This window comes from Pimephales promelas, chromosome 2 (genome assembly GCF_988280905.1).
Source record: "Pimephales promelas chromosome 2, fPimPro1.hap1.1, whole genome shotgun sequence".
Taxonomy (NCBI): Eukaryota; Metazoa; Chordata; class Actinopteri; order Cypriniformes; family Leuciscidae; genus Pimephales; species Pimephales promelas.
Window position 1 is genome coordinate 35,616,645 of NC_142770.1, and position 18,249 is coordinate 35,634,893.

General features: G+C 39.9%; 2 protein-coding genes across 10 annotated transcripts in view; both read left to right on the forward strand.

Annotated features, from left to right (window-relative positions):
* The window catches only part of LOC148997267 (NACHT, LRR and PYD domains-containing protein 3-like), a 133,946-nt gene that overhangs the window by 20,582 nt on the left and 95,115 nt on the right, over positions 1 to 18,249 (forward strand). The window lies entirely within an intron of this gene.
* Positions 3,261 to 17,491, forward strand: LOC120477242 (uncharacterized). Of its 3 annotated transcripts, XM_089118888.1 has the most exons (12): positions 3,261 to 5,425; positions 5,836 to 6,010; positions 6,131 to 7,427; positions 7,514 to 7,751; positions 7,857 to 8,138; positions 8,670 to 8,844; positions 8,965 to 10,262; positions 10,349 to 10,586; positions 10,692 to 10,973; positions 12,731 to 12,819; positions 13,526 to 13,788; positions 13,885 to 17,488. In XM_089118888.1, exons 9-12 carry the CDS (start codon positions 10,752 to 10,754, stop codon positions 14,094 to 14,096), a joined length of 786 nt encoding a protein of 261 aa, XP_088975014.1. In that variant the 5' UTR covers positions 3,261 to 5,425; positions 5,836 to 6,010; positions 6,131 to 7,427; positions 7,514 to 7,751; positions 7,857 to 8,138; positions 8,670 to 8,844; positions 8,965 to 10,262; positions 10,349 to 10,586; positions 10,692 to 10,751; the 3' UTR covers positions 14,097 to 17,488. The 3 variants fall into 3 exon arrangements, with proteins under 3 accessions (XP_088975014.1, XP_088975017.1, XP_088975018.1); XM_089118891.1 differs by lacking the exons at positions 3,261 to 5,425; positions 5,836 to 6,010; positions 6,131 to 7,427; ... (3 more) ...; positions 8,965 to 10,262; positions 10,349 to 10,586 and adding an exon at positions 12,487 to 12,549 and having other exon boundaries at positions 10,830 to 10,973; positions 13,621 to 13,788; positions 13,885 to 17,491; XM_089118892.1 differs by lacking the exons at positions 3,261 to 5,425; positions 5,836 to 6,010; positions 6,131 to 7,427; ... (3 more) ...; positions 8,965 to 10,262; positions 10,349 to 10,586 and having other exon boundaries at positions 10,830 to 10,973; positions 13,621 to 13,788; positions 13,885 to 17,491.

The following is an 18,249-nucleotide window of genomic DNA, read 5'->3' on the forward strand; positions in this document are numbered from 1 at the left end:
TGCTTTAGGTGTCTTCAATAATGCTCAATCATCACTAAATTAATCACTTAATCATCTCATTAACTTTAACACTCTTGAGTGTTAATTTAACACTCATATCTGCATCATATCGTCCATCTGAAAGCCACTACTTGATTATATTCTACTCATCAATCAGTTTATAACATCTGATTGAATTTTCTTTTGCTGTTCTCAACATAACAATCAGATCCAGCTGAGCAGAGAGAAGCTAACGTTAAAAAGTCAAGAGCCCAACTAAAGCAAACACTGATCACTATAATGGTGGCATCAAACCAAACTATTATTTTCAAGAAATAATCAAGATCTTAACCTCAGTTAATTTTAAATAAGAACTTTTGTAGACGTCTACCAGAAATAAAGTAAATCTGGTTAGTAATAAGTGAAGCTGGTAATGCTGTTTGTGGAGTTGTGTAATCAGATCTTATGAGATTTAATGTACTGTATCTTCAGTTGATTTCATTTAAGGCTGTGGCTGCAATTAGTTCTTGTGTTTCTCTTGTCTTCAGTGATTCTGCTTATTAAAATCAGGTGTTCATCAATAATGCTCAATCAGTATTCAATCAATTAATTATTTCATTAACTCCCACACTGATTCAGTGTTACATTTAACAGCCTGTAGTGTGCACACTGAGCAGTGTTCATTTCATCTGGGCAAACCCATCTGGGGCCACCATGGAAACCGTGGACAAAACGGTCTGGGTCCCAGTTAGATAGCCCAGGTCAGACCAATGTGGGCCCCACATGACTGTGTTGGCTGGGTGTGTTGTCCTTAACTAGACACACAGGTGTGTTAAGATATAACACAGGTTGTGTTGTTTTTAACACATCCATTTTAAGAGTGTAGACGTGGCGCTTCTCTTCTCGTTCGGTGTGCGACCCCTTTTACGGATGTGTATTTCCCTCATATTAAATATAAAATGCATAGACTGATATTTTCCTAATGACTGGATAAACAGGCGTTTCAATATATTGGTTTTAAATGGCCCTAGTGCAATTCAACAACATCTGCGCTAAAATATCAAAGTGAAAGTCATCATAGCTTGCGTGGTATAGTCAGCTCCCAACTCAACTGTGAACTGTAACGTCTGCAAGAGTTTTAAATCTGCCCAGATGAAGACAAGGAAAAAAACTGGAAACGAACTGGTAACGTTATAGTTCCACGAGTGATTTATTGCGGCCCTTCCCTAGTTAGGCACACTGTTCACATACATGTTGAAAGATGCCAACAGGGAAATTAACACTGCAAAACGTCACAAAAACAAAGTGGAAGCAAAACACAATAGAACAAAATAACAGCCAGCGATAGAGCGGTCATCTCTCTTCGCAACCGCCTTCACTCTACTGAGCGTGCGTGCGCGCTCACATTAACAGCACGCATACAATAACGTACGCAATAGACGTAGCTATCTTAAAGGCATATTAACATGTCACCAACACTTGTCAACTTTAGGTGGCCGTTACAGAACATAGATTATATATATCAGGAGTGGGCCGTTATCGGCGTTAACATGCTGCGTTAACATGAGACTCTTGTCGGGAGATAAAAATTATCACTGTTACTCTATTTTTACAGTGTGTATGTGTGTGTGAATATGTGTGTTTATGTGTGTGTAAATCTGTGAATATATGATAATTGACAATACTGGTTATTAGATCAGAAAGGTGATATGATCACTGTACAGTCATATACAGGATGGTTCAATCATCATTATGTAATATCCAGATCTGCCATTAGAGGAATGAACATTTGATCCTATTCAAGCTACAGGCTTTCTGTGCGCTGGTTAGTTATGACAAACAATAGGCTATGCATCAAATGTTAAAAGAAAAGCAGAGAAACTTAACTTACATTACTTAAGAAATGTAAGTTAGTTTGTCTATATGTAATGATAGTAGTGTGTTTATGAATAAATAATGTAGTTAGCAAGTATTTAATCATATTCATGAGAGGAGCATGCTGAGAACTTTTGATTGGTCGGCTCCTCAACCGTTCACCAGAGCCGTAGAGATAACACAACCGAGGCTGCAGTTTCATGACTCAGCATAGTCTCGATGGGACTGACAGGAAGAACGAAAGACTCTGGAACGAAAGAACGAAAAGACCTGGCCGATCCCGAACTCCAGACTCGAGAGATGAACTAATCATTTTGTATATCACACACGGCACGGTCCAGCAGACAGCACAGCACAGATCAGAGTCAGACACTGACGAGTCAACAACTAACGACACGAGAGGAGGAGAACAAACCTGATAAATATGAAGTTGCAAAAGAATGAACGTCTCGGATCAGGAGGTGAGGTGAACTAACAGAATGACACAGATATGTATTGTCAAAATTATTGTTCTGGGTTTTCAGAGCGATTTCATTCGGAGACAGTGACATCACCCGCACTTCCGCTCGCGGCCGCCATGAAAACGCGCACGTTGGTTTTCACCTGATATCTCTGCCAAAACTCAGCCAAAAATTATGAAACTTATATTGTTATTTTCAGTGCGAATATACGATTCCAACGAGCCCTGTGGCGTTCAGATCCGTTCAGTTTTCGCCGAGATATGGTTTTCACAGAATTTGCTGGGATAGTGACGTCACCCGCGTCTCATCTCGCGGACAACATATGTAACGCGCATGTTGGTTTTCGACAGATATCTCAGCCAATCCTCTGCCAAAAATTATGAAAATTATATTGTTATTTTCAGTGCTAATAGACGATTTCAACGAGGCCTATGTCGTTAGGATCAGTTGGGTTTTCACAGTATTTGCTGGGATTGATATAGTTGTGAGTCTGAACCAGGCAGACCAAGTGCCATCTTCCCAGGATCACCAAGTGGAGGATTATTTTTTGAATTGCTCCAAGAGTAAACCAACTTGCAATCTTACTTGAACATTAATATTTTACAGTCCTGTAAAACAAGTTCCTCTTTGGACTTCATAAACTTTGATTAAATTCCCAAAGCGTTATTGTAATTCAACATCTGAAAATTTCAGATGAGCTACAGGTGGGACACAAAGTATTGGACTGGGCCATATAAGCTGTACATGTACAGCACATCTGTCCCTGTCTAATATGTTGCATGTGGACTTCAAGATGTCTATTCAATCATTAGAGATGTTCTCTGTGCTTGCAACATAGATGGAGAAAAAGTATGTATTTAACAACTCCCATTCCCACTTCCATGAATCCCATTTCTGATGGGATGCTGTTTAGAATTTGGTGTATATGCTGCAAACCTAATTATGTACATTATAGGAATTATAAATAATAATAATAATTCATTACATTTATATAGCGCTTTTCTGGACACTCAAAGCGCTTCACATAGAAGGGGGGATCTCCTCAACCACCACCAATGTGCAGCATCCACCTGGATGATGCGACGGCTGCCATATTGCGCCAGAACGCTCACCACACACCAGCTTACTGGTGGAGAGGAGACAGTGATGAAGCCAATTGGTATATATGGGGATGATTAGGAGGCCATGATGGACAGAGGCTACTGGGCAAATTTGGCCAGGATGCCGGGGTTACACCCCTGCTCTTACGAAAGACATCCTGGGATTTTTTATGACCACAAAGAGTCAGGATCTCGGTTTAACGTCTCATCCGAAGGACGGTGCTCTTGACAGCATAGTGTCCCCATCACTTTGCTGGGGCGTTAGGACCCACACAGACCACAGGGTGAGCACCCCCTGCTGGCCACACTAACACCTCTACCAGCAGCAACCTGGCTTTTCTCAGAAGGTCTCCCATCCAGGTACTAACCAGGCTCAGCCCTGCTTAGCTTTAATGGGCAACCAGTCTTGGGCTACAGGGTGATATGGCTGCTGGCAGCTATGGCTGCTATGCAATTGTGATAGTGATTATGAATTATGATGGGGTGTGCTTATAATTTTGAAATTTTAAATACAATTTCTAAATCAAAAACAGCATCCCAGCTGTAACCTATTCATTTCGCATAATTAATAGCTGAAATGTAAATAGTGTGTTGGGTAAAGCATGTTTCACCTCATAAAGTCAATGTAATTCTGAAAAATGACCCATAAGTGTGCTGTCCATGAACAGTAATAATTAAACTTGACAACTTTTTTCAAGACAACAAATTTTATTAAGAATTAGAAGAAAATAGAAATATAAAAAACTATATACAATGAAAATAAAATAAAAAAATAAACATATAAAGAACAGAACTATTAAATAAGTAATTAAAAAAATGTGTGTTTTTATGGAACTGGCTTATTCGTCGAGCCATTCTAGACTCAGGCCCTCTCCACGGTAAGAGCCTCTCTTTAGTCATATTTGAGCTGTGTGCCAACAGTGATGTCCTTCAGTGCTTCAAATAAGATTATATCCTTGTCTTCCCCATTAATTTTAATCTTGCAATGGAATGGTTTAAGAACAATAAAATATATTATTTATTATCATGTAATAAGCATGTAATAACTATACTTACCTTGGAGGAGCAGCAGCAGCAGAGGCACTGCCAGCTTCTCCGTCACTGTCCATTTCAGACTATAGGGACACAGCTCCACACACTCATGTACATTACAGACATTAATTAGGCACAATTTGCATAATATTCGAACGTCCAGGGGGAAACCTATAGGGGACCCGTCAAATAGGTTACAGGATGGATGCTGTTTCTTACTTAGACATTTTCAGCGGGTCAGATCCTGTAAACATTTGGGGATTTCACACTATGTGGTGAAGTCCAGTCAGTAACTTATTAAGCTACAAGTTGGATGCTGATTCTGGGTGTATCTCGAGAACCAAGCCGACTTTGGGCTCCATACTCTGGGGTCATGGGGGGCCCATGTGTTCCTGCCAATGCCCGGAGTTTGGAGCTCCAAGTCGGCGTGGTTTTCGAGATACACCTGGTCAAAGTCTCATCTTTGACTGGGCATTAAATCCCACGTGGAGCTGTCCAGTGCTGAAAGGGACAACACACTCCAGACTGTTAAGAGGAAGAAGATTATCTCACAGATTGCAGCACTTAGGGCCACTAACCCAGCGGTTCCCTTGGTAAGCACCCTGGACTTGCTTCCAGAAATTGAGGATCCTGATGTGCCCTTAAACGAGGACGTGGAAGAGTGCAGCAACCCTGACTGCAAACAGAGGGTGGAAAAGTTGCGGCTTGAGAACAGCAACCTAAATCAAAGTGTTGACACGCTGACCACTGCCCTGTGCGACATTACCCGGCGGTACCGTCTGTTGAAGAAGAGGTCAGCATCCAAGGGTGCGGGAAGATTGAGCAAAGCAACCGGGAGGCTCATCTCCTCTCTCGGGTCTGGAGGTGACCCTTCTGCCCACCGTGCCCGGGCCATCCAGTGATGTAGAGCCCTCCACCAGCCAGCAGCCACCCAGCTTTCAGGAGCCGGAGAGCCCCCAGATCATGGGGTGACACTGAGTGAGTGCACTTGCATTGTTTTAACTGGGTGTTTTCTGAAATGTCATTGCCACACTGCAGAAAAAGCTTTTTTTACTATTTGGGTCTTGTTTCCAGTCCAAATATCTAAAAAGTCTTCAATGAAGATGGGAAATAAATCAAAACTAAGCGAATTGGAAATAATACAAAAATAATATTGTTTTTGTTTGAATTAAAATTATTTTTCTTGTTCCATTAGCAGATGATTTTGATTTTTTAAGCAAAAACTTATAAGAAAAGCTTTTTTTCCAGTGCAGTACAACCCCGGCATTAAAATGTGTGATTTAAAGTAAGTCACTATTTAATACCAATCACTGCTCTGTGTCTTACTTTAAATTATACATTCTGATATCTAATATATTTTCAAGTAAGTCAATTTTCTTTGTGCACAGATAACATCACGGAAGAGTTTCGGCTCAACCAATTAGGGCCAGACCCATCATCTAAACATACTGACGATGTAAATGCCAAAATGTATAGAATTAATCAATTCTTAACACACATGAGTGAGGGTAAGACGAGACTGAGCACCCTGATCTTCCTGAACGAGACGAGCAGGATTCATGCGTAAGTGATTTTCTTATTATGTGCCTCTTTTAATGCTGTTTTTAAAAAAATATATAATAATAATAATAATAAAGATGAGTGTTCATAGAGGGCGTTTGTTGTTTGTTTGTTTGTGTGCAGGTGGGTCGCCTCCCTGCGCAAGGCCCACAAAAAGGAAACAACAATTGAGTAATATGTGCAGAACGTGTCTCAGTTCTTGAAACTCCTCCCCCTTCCTGTCGACTGTCAAAGACAGTGCTGATTGGTCTGCGCAGTAGTCTAGATGGGATGTCCCAAAAAGTGAAAGTGAGGAGCATTTATGGGTACAAGTCGGGTACCGGCCTATCTTACATATTTCAAGGGTGCTGAGTCCAAAAAAACTGGTACCCAAGCGAAATTTTGAGTTTTTTACCTTCTAATTTGCATATCAAAATGGCCGCCAAATTGCCTATCTTGCTCAGTCGTTGGACCATTTTCTCCTAGTTTTTTTGTAAGTAGGCAATCAAAATGAGGAAATTAAGTTTTTAGATCAATAGTCAAGGGTCAGAGCAAAGATATATTGGAGGCTCACTGCCTTTTTTATGTATATATATATTTGTAAAATACCAACTTTTAAGGTGAAACACTAGGTGAATAGGGTAAGATTTTTAAATAATAGATATCACCATGAAACTTCCTCAGTTGATTACTTACACAAGTATATAAAAAAAGTATTATAAGTTTTTTAAATTTGTATGTTTAATTATGCAAATTAGGCATTATCTCATTAAATATGCCCAATTTTGCATATATTTTCGGGTAGATAGATCTGAGCATATGATAAAGCAAGGTGCAAATTTATTTTTTTTCATTTGTTTTACGCACAAGATGGGGAAAAAAAGTTTAATTACCTAGGAAATCAAAATATACTGTCCATACCCTTAACAAATCGATTTTCGCCATATTTTTTTTTATTAAAATGTCACATAAATCAGGCCAGTAATGATCTATTAACAAATCCCTCTGAAAATATCTTCAGAATACAGAAGTGTATAGCTGGAAAGTTTGGTGTACGTAGGTGCTACATAGGCTGAGATATATGTACTAGAGAATGACAAAAAACTCATTTTGAGAAAAGGGCATTTAAAGATTTAAGTAGGGAATTTATTTTGGACAAAAAAAAAAAACTTGGTGGAGGGGTTTGAGTTCAGTGACACCTGGAGGGGCATGATTGGGAGGAACGGCCCCCCTGACCTGAACCCGAGTGGTGTTCAGTTATTGGACTTCTGTGCTAGTCACAGTTTGTCCATAACGAACACCATGTTGGGAATTTTATGGTCATATGTCTGCCTACCTGTCAGTCATGTATGGTCACCGAGGGGGGGTCTACCAAAATATGACCATCAAGGAGGTTGAGGAGGCTCAGGAATGCCCTATGGAAAATGTGTTCCTGATCAACGTGAGTGTATTACATTCTTTTTTAGACATCAGGTGACCTCAAATTGTTTAATCTGTTCTGAAACGTTTTTCTGTGTGTGTCAACAGATACTCCAGCACAAGACCAACCAGATGTTTGGCCCCGCACAAATTGCACTCACCAGAGAGGAGTTCGACTGGATGCAGCGCTTCCTGAACATCAGACAAAGACTTCCCGCTGCCAGTGCAGCAAAATATTTCTTTTTCACATCCACCACAAATGTCTGCAAAAAGCTGGTGACATATTTCAGAAGCGCCAGAAGGAAATCCAAACTTCACCGATGTGAGAACCTCCATCGCCAGCCATGTAAGTGTTTTCTCTCGTTTTGGGGGTTCCTATTTCAGAGACTTTCAGTTAGGTGTTGTCTCCTAAAACTGCTTTTGTTTTCTACTTTTTTCCCTCCATTTCTAGGCCAAATTCACTCATCCAGAAACGGACAGAAATAAAATATCAAATAAAATATCAAAATTCATGTGTCACGACACTCAGACGGCAGACAAGTTTTATGTCACAAACTTGTCTGCCAAGCAGGCCCTAGAGCTTTTTGAGGCTGCGCTTCAAGGGGAAGACAACACTGGAGTGGGACTCAAGCGAGTACGTCATCGCCGTAAGATGGACACACCAAGGAAGAGGGTGAGAGCATCGGAAGATGACTTCGGCACCACTCCTGAGGAAAGTCCTGAGACCAGACAGGTAAATAGACATCCTGTGAATGATTATGCTGTATTTATTGGCACAATAATGATCAATCCTTCACTGTGAATGTTCTTTGGAAGGAGACAAGGGGGTAACCTACGTATTAACACTACACTGAGTGAGTGCACTTGCATTGTTTTAACTGGGTGTTTTCTGAAATGTCATTGCCACACTGCAGAAAAAGCTTTTTTTACTATTTGGGTCTTGTTTCCAGTCCAAATATCTAAAAAGTCTTCAATGAAGATGGGAAATAAATCAAAACTAAGCGAATTGGAAATAATACAAAAATAATATTGTTTTTGTTTGAATTAAAATTATTTTTCTTGTTCCATTAGCAGATGATTTTGATTTTTTAAGCAAAAACTTATAAGAAAAGCTTTTTTTCCAGTGCAGTACAACCCCGGCATTAAAATGTGTGATTTAAAGTAAGTCACTATTTAATACCAATCACTGCTCTGTGTCTTACTTTAAATTATACATTCTGATATCTAATATATTTTCAAGTAAGTCAATTTTCTTTGTGCACAGATAACATCACGGAAGAGTTTCGGCTCAACCAATTAGGGCCAGACCCATCATCTAAACATACTGACGATGTAAATGCCAAAATGTATAGAATTAATCAATTCTTAACACACATGAGTGAGGGTAAGACGAGACTGAGCACCCTGATCTTCCTGAACGAGACGAGCAGGATTCATGCGTAAGTGATTTTCTTATTATGTGCCTCTTTTAATGCTGTTTTTAAAAAAATATATAATAATAATAATAATAAAGATGAGTGTTCATAGAGGGCGTTTGTTGTTTGTTTGTTTGTGTGCAGGTGGGTCGCCTCCCTGCGCAAGGCCCACAAAAAGGAAACAACAATTGAGTAATATGTGCAGAACGTGTCTCAGTTCTTGAAACTCCTCCCCCTTCCTGTCGACTGTCAAAGACAGTGCTGATTGGTCTGCGCAGTAGTCTAGATGGGATGTCCCAAAAAGTGAAAGTGAGGAGCATTTATGGGTACAAGTCGGGTACCGGCCTATCTTACATATTTCAAGGGTGCTGAGTCCAAAAAAACTGGTACCCAAGCGAAATTTTGAGTTTTTTACCTTCTAATTTGCATATCAAAATGGCCGCCAAATTGCCTATCTTGCTCAGTCGTTGGACCATTTTCTCCTAGTTTTTTTGTAAGTAGGCAATCAAAATGAGGAAATTAAGTTTTTAGATCAATAGTCAAGGGTCAGAGCAAAGATATATTGGAGGCTCACTGCCTTTTTTATGTATATATATATTTGTAAAATACCAACTTTTAAGGTGAAACACTAGGTGAATAGGGTAAGATTTTTAAATAATAGATATCACCATGAAACTTCCTCAGTTGATTACTTACACAAGTATATAAAAAAAGTATTATAAGTTTTTTAAATTTGTATGTTTAATTATGCAAATTAGGCATTATCTCATTAAATATGCCCAATTTTGCATATATTTTCGGGTAGATAGATCTGAGCATATGATAAAGCAAGGTGCAAATTTATTTTTTTTTCATTTGTTTTACGCACAAGATGGGGAAAAAAAGTTTAATTACCTAGGAAATCAAAATATACTGTCCATACCCTTAACAAATCGATTTTCGCCATATTTTTTTTTATTAAAATGTCACATAAATCAGGCCAGTAATGATCTATTAACAAATCCCTCTGAAAATATCTTCAGAATACAGAAGTGTATAGCTGGAAAGTTTGGTGTACGTAGGTGCTACATAGGCTGAGATATATGTACTAGAGAATGACAAAAAACTCATTTTGAGAAAAGGGCATTTAAAGATTTAAGTAGGGAATTTATTTTGGACAAAAAAAAAAAACTTGGTGGAGGGGTTTGAGTTCAGTGACACCTGGAGGGGCATGATTGGGAGGAACGGCCCCCCTGACCTGAACCCGAGTGGTGTTCAGTTATTGGACTTCTGTGCTAGTCACAGTTTGTCCATAACGAACACCATGTTGGGAATTTTATGGTCATATGTCTGCCTACCTGTCAGTCATGTATGGTCACCGAGGGGGGGTCTACCAAAATATGACCATCAAGGAGGTTGAGGAGGCTCAGGAATGCCCTATGGAAAATGTGTTCCTGATCAACGTGAGTGTATTACATTCTTTTTTAGACATCAGGTGACCTCAAATTGTTTAATCTGTTCTGAAACGTTTTTCTGTGTGTGTCAACAGATACTCCAGCACAAGACCAACCAGATGTTTGGCCCCGCACAAATTGCACTCACCAGAGAGGAGTTCGACTGGATGCAGCGCTTCCTGAACATCAGACAAAGACTTCCCGCTGCCAGTGCAGCAAAATATTTCTTTTTCACATCCACCACAAATGTCTGCAAAAAGCTGGTGACATATTTCAGAAGCGCCAGAAGGAAATCCAAACTTCACCGATGTGAGAACCTCCATCGCCAGCCATGTAAGTGTTTTCTCTCGTTTTGGGGGTTCCTATTTCAGAGACTTTCAGTTAGGTGTTGTCTCCTAAAACTGCTTTTGTTTTCTACTTTTTTCCCTCCATTTCTAGGCCAAATTCACTCATCCAGAAACGGACAGAAATAAAATATCAAATAAAATATCAAAATTCATGTGTCACGACACTCAGACGGCAGACAAGTTTTATGTCACAAACTTGTCTGCCAAGCAGGCCCTAGAGCTTTTTGAGGCTGCGCTTCAAGGGGAAGACAACACTGGAGTGGGACTCAAGCGAGTACGTCATCGCCGTAAGATGGACACACCAAGGAAGAGGGTGAGAGCATCGGAAGATGACTTCGGCACCACTCCTGAGGAAAGTCCTGAGACCAGACAGGTAAATAGACATCCTGTGAATGATTATGCTGTATTTATTGGCACAATAATGATCAATCCTTCACTGTGAATGTTCTTTGGAAGGAGACAAGGGGGTAACCTACGTATTAACAATGAGACCAGAGGGGTATTGCACAAAAGTAGAATTAAGAAAGCCAGGATAACTGAACAGTCGCGGTTTGACCTAGTCTGATTAGTGCATCCTGGCTTAATCCGTTGCACGTTTGCTGAGCCAGGATGAGAACGCGCGGCTATGTCAAGCCAGGTGTATATAGTTTGGATAAATGCATGTTCACGGCATTCTTAAAAAGAGTGCGAAAACGATCACAGAATCACCGATCCAAAAATGGACAAAACCCGTGCGGCATACTTTTCACCTAATGAGCAACAGCTTTATGGAAACGCATGAAGAAGTGAAACATATAATATGTAAAAAAGCCAATACAGATGCTGTAATAAAACAAAGAGAGAATGCCTGGCAAACAATAGCAGACCGATTGAATGCTAAGTCCATAAATAACCACACTCTAAAAAAAAATGCTGGTTTGTTTTAAGCCAATTTTGGGTCAAATATGGACAAACCCAAATGTTGGATTTAAGAAATGCAATTAATAAATTTAACCCAACAGAGAGAGGATGTGCGGCATAACCCATCAAACTGACAGGTTTATTGCCCCCCATAAAAATAAGCCCCGCCCCTTTTTACCACTCCCACCCCTCCCATTTATGAACTTTACGTACACGTTTCCCACGGTCTCCCCTCACCACTCCTCACCACCACCCCTCGCCACCTCTTCAGTTATGGAGGGCTCGTGTCACCACCCCCTCACCCCCTCTCCACTTCAGGGTGATCACGCGATCGGGGGGGGGGGGGGGGGGGATTTTCCCCACGATGGTGAAAAAACAATACATTTTCAAACTTTAAGGACGACATAAAACAAAGATAGGTTTAGTGATTTTTATTAAAAGAAAAATCTTTTACACAGGTGTAATTCTGAACCTCTTGGCTTGCCATAATCCTAACCAAACGTATATTACACACGGTGCGTTTCCTAAGCATGTAAAAACAAATTTTCGCGTATAAATTGCACGATAAACACACTGCGTGCAAGACGCATTTAGTTGATGTATCTATGGCAACCAAACGTCACTGGTGAGACAAACGTGCAACGTTTACGTTTTGGCAGGGAAAAAACTGATCAGGAAATGTAATGAAAATGTAACAGAAGTTGTAGAAATGTAGTGGAGTAGAAAGTATAATAATTGCTGCAAAATGTAACGAAGTAAAAGTAAAAAGTATGCACTATTTATTCTACTTAAGTAAAGTAAAGATACATGAAAAATGTACTTAAGTAAAGTAACGAAGTATTTGTACTTCGTTACATTCCACCACTGGTGAAATCCTCCATGAAATCATCATTTCTAAGTAGGATCTCTGGCATATCTCAACAAATATGTTATGCATTTGAATGAGTGGTGTGTAAATATTCAACACATCTTCAATGTTCCTAAAGAGAGCTGAGCAGCCTTAAACTAAAGGAGACCAACAAGACCGATGGTTTCATTGGGCTCAACAAGTATGCTTCTACTCTTTTTATTTTTATTTGATTTTTTATAGCTTATATAAGTGTAAAATGAGGTAATTGGAAGTTTGCATGTTATATTTCTAAGAATCCACGCATAAGAAGGACATTTTGTTTAGAAAGAAATAGTTTTTCTATAATTTTACCTTGGATAAACGATTAATTTACTTTTTAGTGTATGTGTCCGTGGACGTTATCCGGACGCTATGGTCAAAGCCTGGGACAAGTTTTACCGTCAGCAGGGATCAAAGAATGTCATACCTGGTAAGCTAAATGTGTAAACAATGGACTACTTGCACAACTACTTCCGCGTTTTACTTATTACATACCGGGAGTTTCCGGTTAGAGTGTTCATCGCATGTCCATACATGAGAATGCAGATTATCACTACGTTTTATGGATGCCAATTGATTAAAACAATGAATAATGATCTCTGTATTAATTATCTCGAGCCTGCTGAAATGTTCCTATAAATATATTTTCTTTCCAACTGTTCCATTCTGAATAATAAATAGGCTAAATATATATATCCACTAACCTGCAGCAGTCTTCTGTCTTCTCATTAACAACAGTATTTTTCTCTTAGCCTAATCATATTCTATACTTGAGTTTACATTTTTTTTTAATGAATTTGACTAATAAAAAGTACATTGGTGCTTTATTCCTGTCTTTTTAAAATAGTTGAATGAATGAATGATCGCGAGGTGCCTACGATCAGAACGCCCACAGTTAGAGGAGAATGACAGTCAACTTCTCTGAATATTAATTAAGCATTTTGGGCATAAACATGTAATAGTAAAACGATTGACATTGAAAAATGACACTGAATGATCACAATATTTAATCCAAATAAAGAAATGTTTGTGTTTCGTACTGATGTTATTCATCTGTTCACACATTTCAGCGTCGCGGTCACTAGTGTAGACGAACACTGGCACGCTGCAGTGAAATAATGGCGTATTTTGAACAGCCGCAGCTTTCTCGGATTGCCTTGGTTTGGATTTAAACTTCATGTTCCGATGAGTTTTGAAAATTCTGCACACGGTAAACATCAGAATATCCTAGTCATAGATGCAGAGGGCTGGACGGCCAATCATCCTCGTCCAGAGGACATCATGGCGAAGTGGAGGCCGCTCAGCAGAGCACAGGCGGAGAGTGACCCGGGCATCATCAAGGGGGTGACCAGGCAGAAATGGTCGGGTCTGGCTGTGAACGCCTTTGGGGAGCAGAAAGGTATGTACAACTGTCTTATGAGCACAGTAAAATCCATAAATAAAATGAATATAATAACTGAACAGCACATTAATGACTCCCTCTTTTTGACCACAGGCGTTGTTGCAACCAAGGCCTTCGGGAAGGGCTCCATCCTGTGTGATTTCCACGGAAAGGTGATCACAGGTGCTGAGGGCAGGGAGATGGCAGAGACGCAGGACGAGCTGGGAAACCTGTTTTTCTTCAAACATGGCCCTGACGAAATCTGCATCGATGCGGAGACTTTCCCGTGTGAGTGCCACCCGTCTCTGGAAACCATCGGGAGATGAATTACACACTCAAAGAAGAAGTGCAACGTGCAGCCATGCCACTGCATAGTGAAGCTTCAGGGGGGAGACAGGCACGTCCTGCTCTTTCAGGCCACCACGGACATTAAGAAAGATGATAAGATCTGCTTCGACCACGGCATCAAGAAGAGGACTTTTTGTGGGGAAGAAGAGGAGCTGGAGTGGCTGAACATTTGATTCTTTACAATTTGTGTCACATTTTATGACACAAGACTATGAACTATCAATGATTTGTTTGTCAACTGTGAGCTTGCGAATAAACTATAGATGTTTGGACAAAATTGGGAGCTTGCGTATGGACTTGATGTTCATGTAAAAGGAGCCTCAGTAGCGTCTAAACATTGTAGTTTCATGTAAATGGAGCCTCAGTGTGACCAATGAAATAATTGAGTTTGATCTACGTCCTGGAGCTGGAGTGGTTGCATCTCTGACTCTATTTTTTCAGACTGTGATTTTGCCGGACGTCTGCTTGCCTCTCACAGACCATGTGTGACAAATTTAAATGGAGCCTCGTTGTGAACTGACAACCCGGACAGACTGTATTGTAAGTAGAGTAAAGTACTTATTGTAAGTGTATTGTAAATACTTTGTATTGTACATTAATTTATGCTCACTAAAGTTATAAATCAGTCTATAAATGAAAGTACTTTCCTTACAGCTCTGAAAACAGCCATAGTAAAGCCTATACACAAGTCAGGAGATAAGCTCCAGGGGCCTCATTTATAAACGTTGCGTACACACAAAAGAAGGCGTACACCGCTCTCTACGCAATAGTTGGTATTTATAAAAAGCAAACTTGGCGGTAAAATGTGCGGTCCTTCACGCCAGCTCTGACCCAGGCGTACGCACAAAAACGGGTGAAATGAGAAATGGTGACACCGTCGGCAGTTGGAAAAAACACGTGAATGTGTGTGAAACTGTAGACGGTTGTGTAAAATAAATGGCAATACTGCCTCTCATAAATAACACGAAGACTTCACAAAGCAAGTCTTACAATTAACAGCCTACACGAACACCCGTTTGATCGATCTGCAACAGAAATGCAAATTAACACATATTTCCAAAAAAGAAAGAAACATGTTCTTCAATAATATTGGCTTATACAATTCATCCTCATAAATAAGATAGTAAACAGAACGAAATAATGTACAAAACAGATATTCTCGCCATTACTAATGCCAAAAAGGCACTTGAGTGGCAAAAGGTTGCAGACGCCGTAAATGCTGAGCCTCACAACCTCGGACTGTGGCCGAAATAAAAAAGAAATGGTCGGATATCAAAGTCGAGGCAAAAAAGCGTCTAGTCATTAATTCAATTAGAGAGGGCCAAGGAGTTGGGCGAAATCAAGACTGTCCAAACTGAAATAAACTGCACAATGAGGGAATTCTTCAATAAATAATATATTTTTCCACAGCTTTTGTTGTGAAGATGATGCTTTGAATCCTTCCATTTAATCGCCACATCTTCTAAGAGCGCAAGATCAGCCATTGTGCGTCATTATACACATTGTGATGGGGCATTTTACTTACATCCATTTAATTCTGCATCTGACAAGCTACGGATGTCGGTTATAATCTAAATGGGAAATAGTTCAGCGCAAATGTAATTTCTTGCAGCTTTCTGAATGGTTGAGACACGTTATTTTATCAAAAATAAAACAAACTAAAGGCATATGCATGAATGCCATGATTCCGGAGCTGATGAAGATATTTTTACAATGAAAACAACTTTCCCCAGTGGACAAATAATACACCTATTTATCGATCTATCTAGGCTATATATCTCTCTAATTATCTACCTGACTAACGATTTAATTGCTATATCTGCTCCATTAGACGGACATATTGGATGTCCACACTGTGCCCTCCAAACAACATTTCTCTCCTCTTTTCCACCTCGCCAATGATAACTTCTACTTCACATTGAGTGAAGTTACGTTTTTATTATTTCCTCTCTGTGTTTAACATGATTTCGCAATTGATGAATATTAAAGGGGGGGTTGACTGCGATTTCACTTTTTTCATGTTAAATAGTGTGTAATGTTGCTGTTGGTGCATGAACAGTATCTGCAAAGTTGCAGCGCTGAAAGTTCAGTGTAAGCAGAGATATCGTCCTTTAAAAATCAGGAAGTATAAACGCCTACAAAAACTAATGGGACTACAGCTGGGTTATGGTACGTCACTAACCCACACATTTGCATCAACCCTTCCTCCGGAATAAGCAGAAAAGAGCATGTGCATATTTCAGCAGCTCCAGCTCGTCGAGTGAGTTGTTCACGCAGCTGTCAGGTCTTCTGTGTTTCGGCTTCCCACGGACGCTGTACTTCGTCAACAATGGATACAATTTATGTTTGATTATGTTCCTGAAAATGACGATGGTAATCTAGCTCTCTGTGCTGCGCATTTTACGGAAGACAGCTTCCAGAATCTCCACGAGTTCAACACCGGATTCAACAAGAAACTGTTACTAAAACATGAAGCAGTTTCAACTTTAAAACCAGAGGCAGCAGTTGTTGGGCCACAACCTGTAAGTAGGCTAAGACTTCATCATTTTAAATGTATTTGCATGTATAATTCCAGATGTGATGTTTTAGTTTTGTCAAATGCCAGCGCTGGCTTTATATCCACTTAGTTATGCTATTTTGCGTCTACGACAAACGCGTACAAACATTTTCGACCTGAATTTGTATATGTACTCATTTTATAAATGTATTTATCATGTATATATACTTTATCATCACTTTGTGATGTAAGAACAGGTTTGTATGTGTGGGTGATGAAAGGAGACACAGGGTCGGCGAATACTGGGACTCGTGCACTTTTATTTACACAACTCTTCACAGCGCGAGGTCGCGCTCAAATAAAGTTAACTCAGAATGTCAAAGGCAAAAATAAATAATATAATACTCTTCCCACTGAACACAGCTTTGCCGAACACAGTTGCAGTGAAAACTCTTCCCGCTGAATACAGCTTTCAAATGTCCCGCGTTCGGTAACAGGACTCCATAGGATACGTGCACGAGCGGCCAGTCTCTCTCTCAAACTGTTGTCCGCACGGCCCGCTTATATGCGCTCTCCTCACGCCAATCACTGAAATCACAGACAGGTGTTTGTCATTTGAACTTGACCCACTTATTCACCGCTCGGCTCCGTCCGTCCCAGCTCTCTCACAGTCAGAGCCGGCCCGAGCCTTTTGGGGGCCCTAAGCAGAATTTGATTTGGGGGCACCTCCCACGACGCGGAGTCACCTGTGTTTGACGATTATTGACACAAATGTCACGCAATAATGATACATTATAAATGAACACACTTCGGTTATGTATTAGGCTACAACAAAATAAATACTTAATAAAAAAAATAGATGCCTACTTAAATAAAAAAAAGTTTAACAGTCTTAAAAACTGTCTCAAAACATATAAAATAAATTATTTGCTAAAATTATAACAAAACTGAGAAACATAAGAGCAAGGCTTCAACAAGCCTATTGTTGAAAACAAAAAAATATTTGGCCTACTATTTCTCCACTGTCTCAATACATTGTAACTGTCCTCAAAAGCTTTATTATTATCGTAAGAGACTTTCTTAGATATTACATGACATAATCCAACAAAGTCTGTTCCTATAATACCGGTAATAATGTTCTGGCGCTCGTTGTATGTGTGTATGCAATGTATTTTTCCCCTCGGGGCTTGCCGTAGATGGTTCGTGCGCAGACTGCGCACTTGCTAGGCTACTGGAGTGTCGCGGGTTTTTGGAGGTCTGATGTGTGGTATAATAAAGTGGAGAAGAGTTCAAACTGCTATGTTTATTATTTATTCAAACTGCTACCCTTAAACCTTGAAGGTTAAGTTCCCCTGCGGGCTGTTTTCTCCAATACCGATACCGTGACTAGGCGCAGTTGCGCACAAATTGTCTATGCACACGCGAGGTGTCTAGAGGATTATGCGCATGACTTAAACGCAGGCAGACACAGCAGCAGTTGTAACTTGTAGGCAGGTATATTGATCATTAAATCAGAGTTTTGTTGTCTTGAATGATTCATTCAGTCATATTCATTCATTCATTGATTTATGTCACTTGTTTAAGTAATCTAAAAATAAAAATAAAAAATAACCCCGAGCGGCCACTTAGTTCGC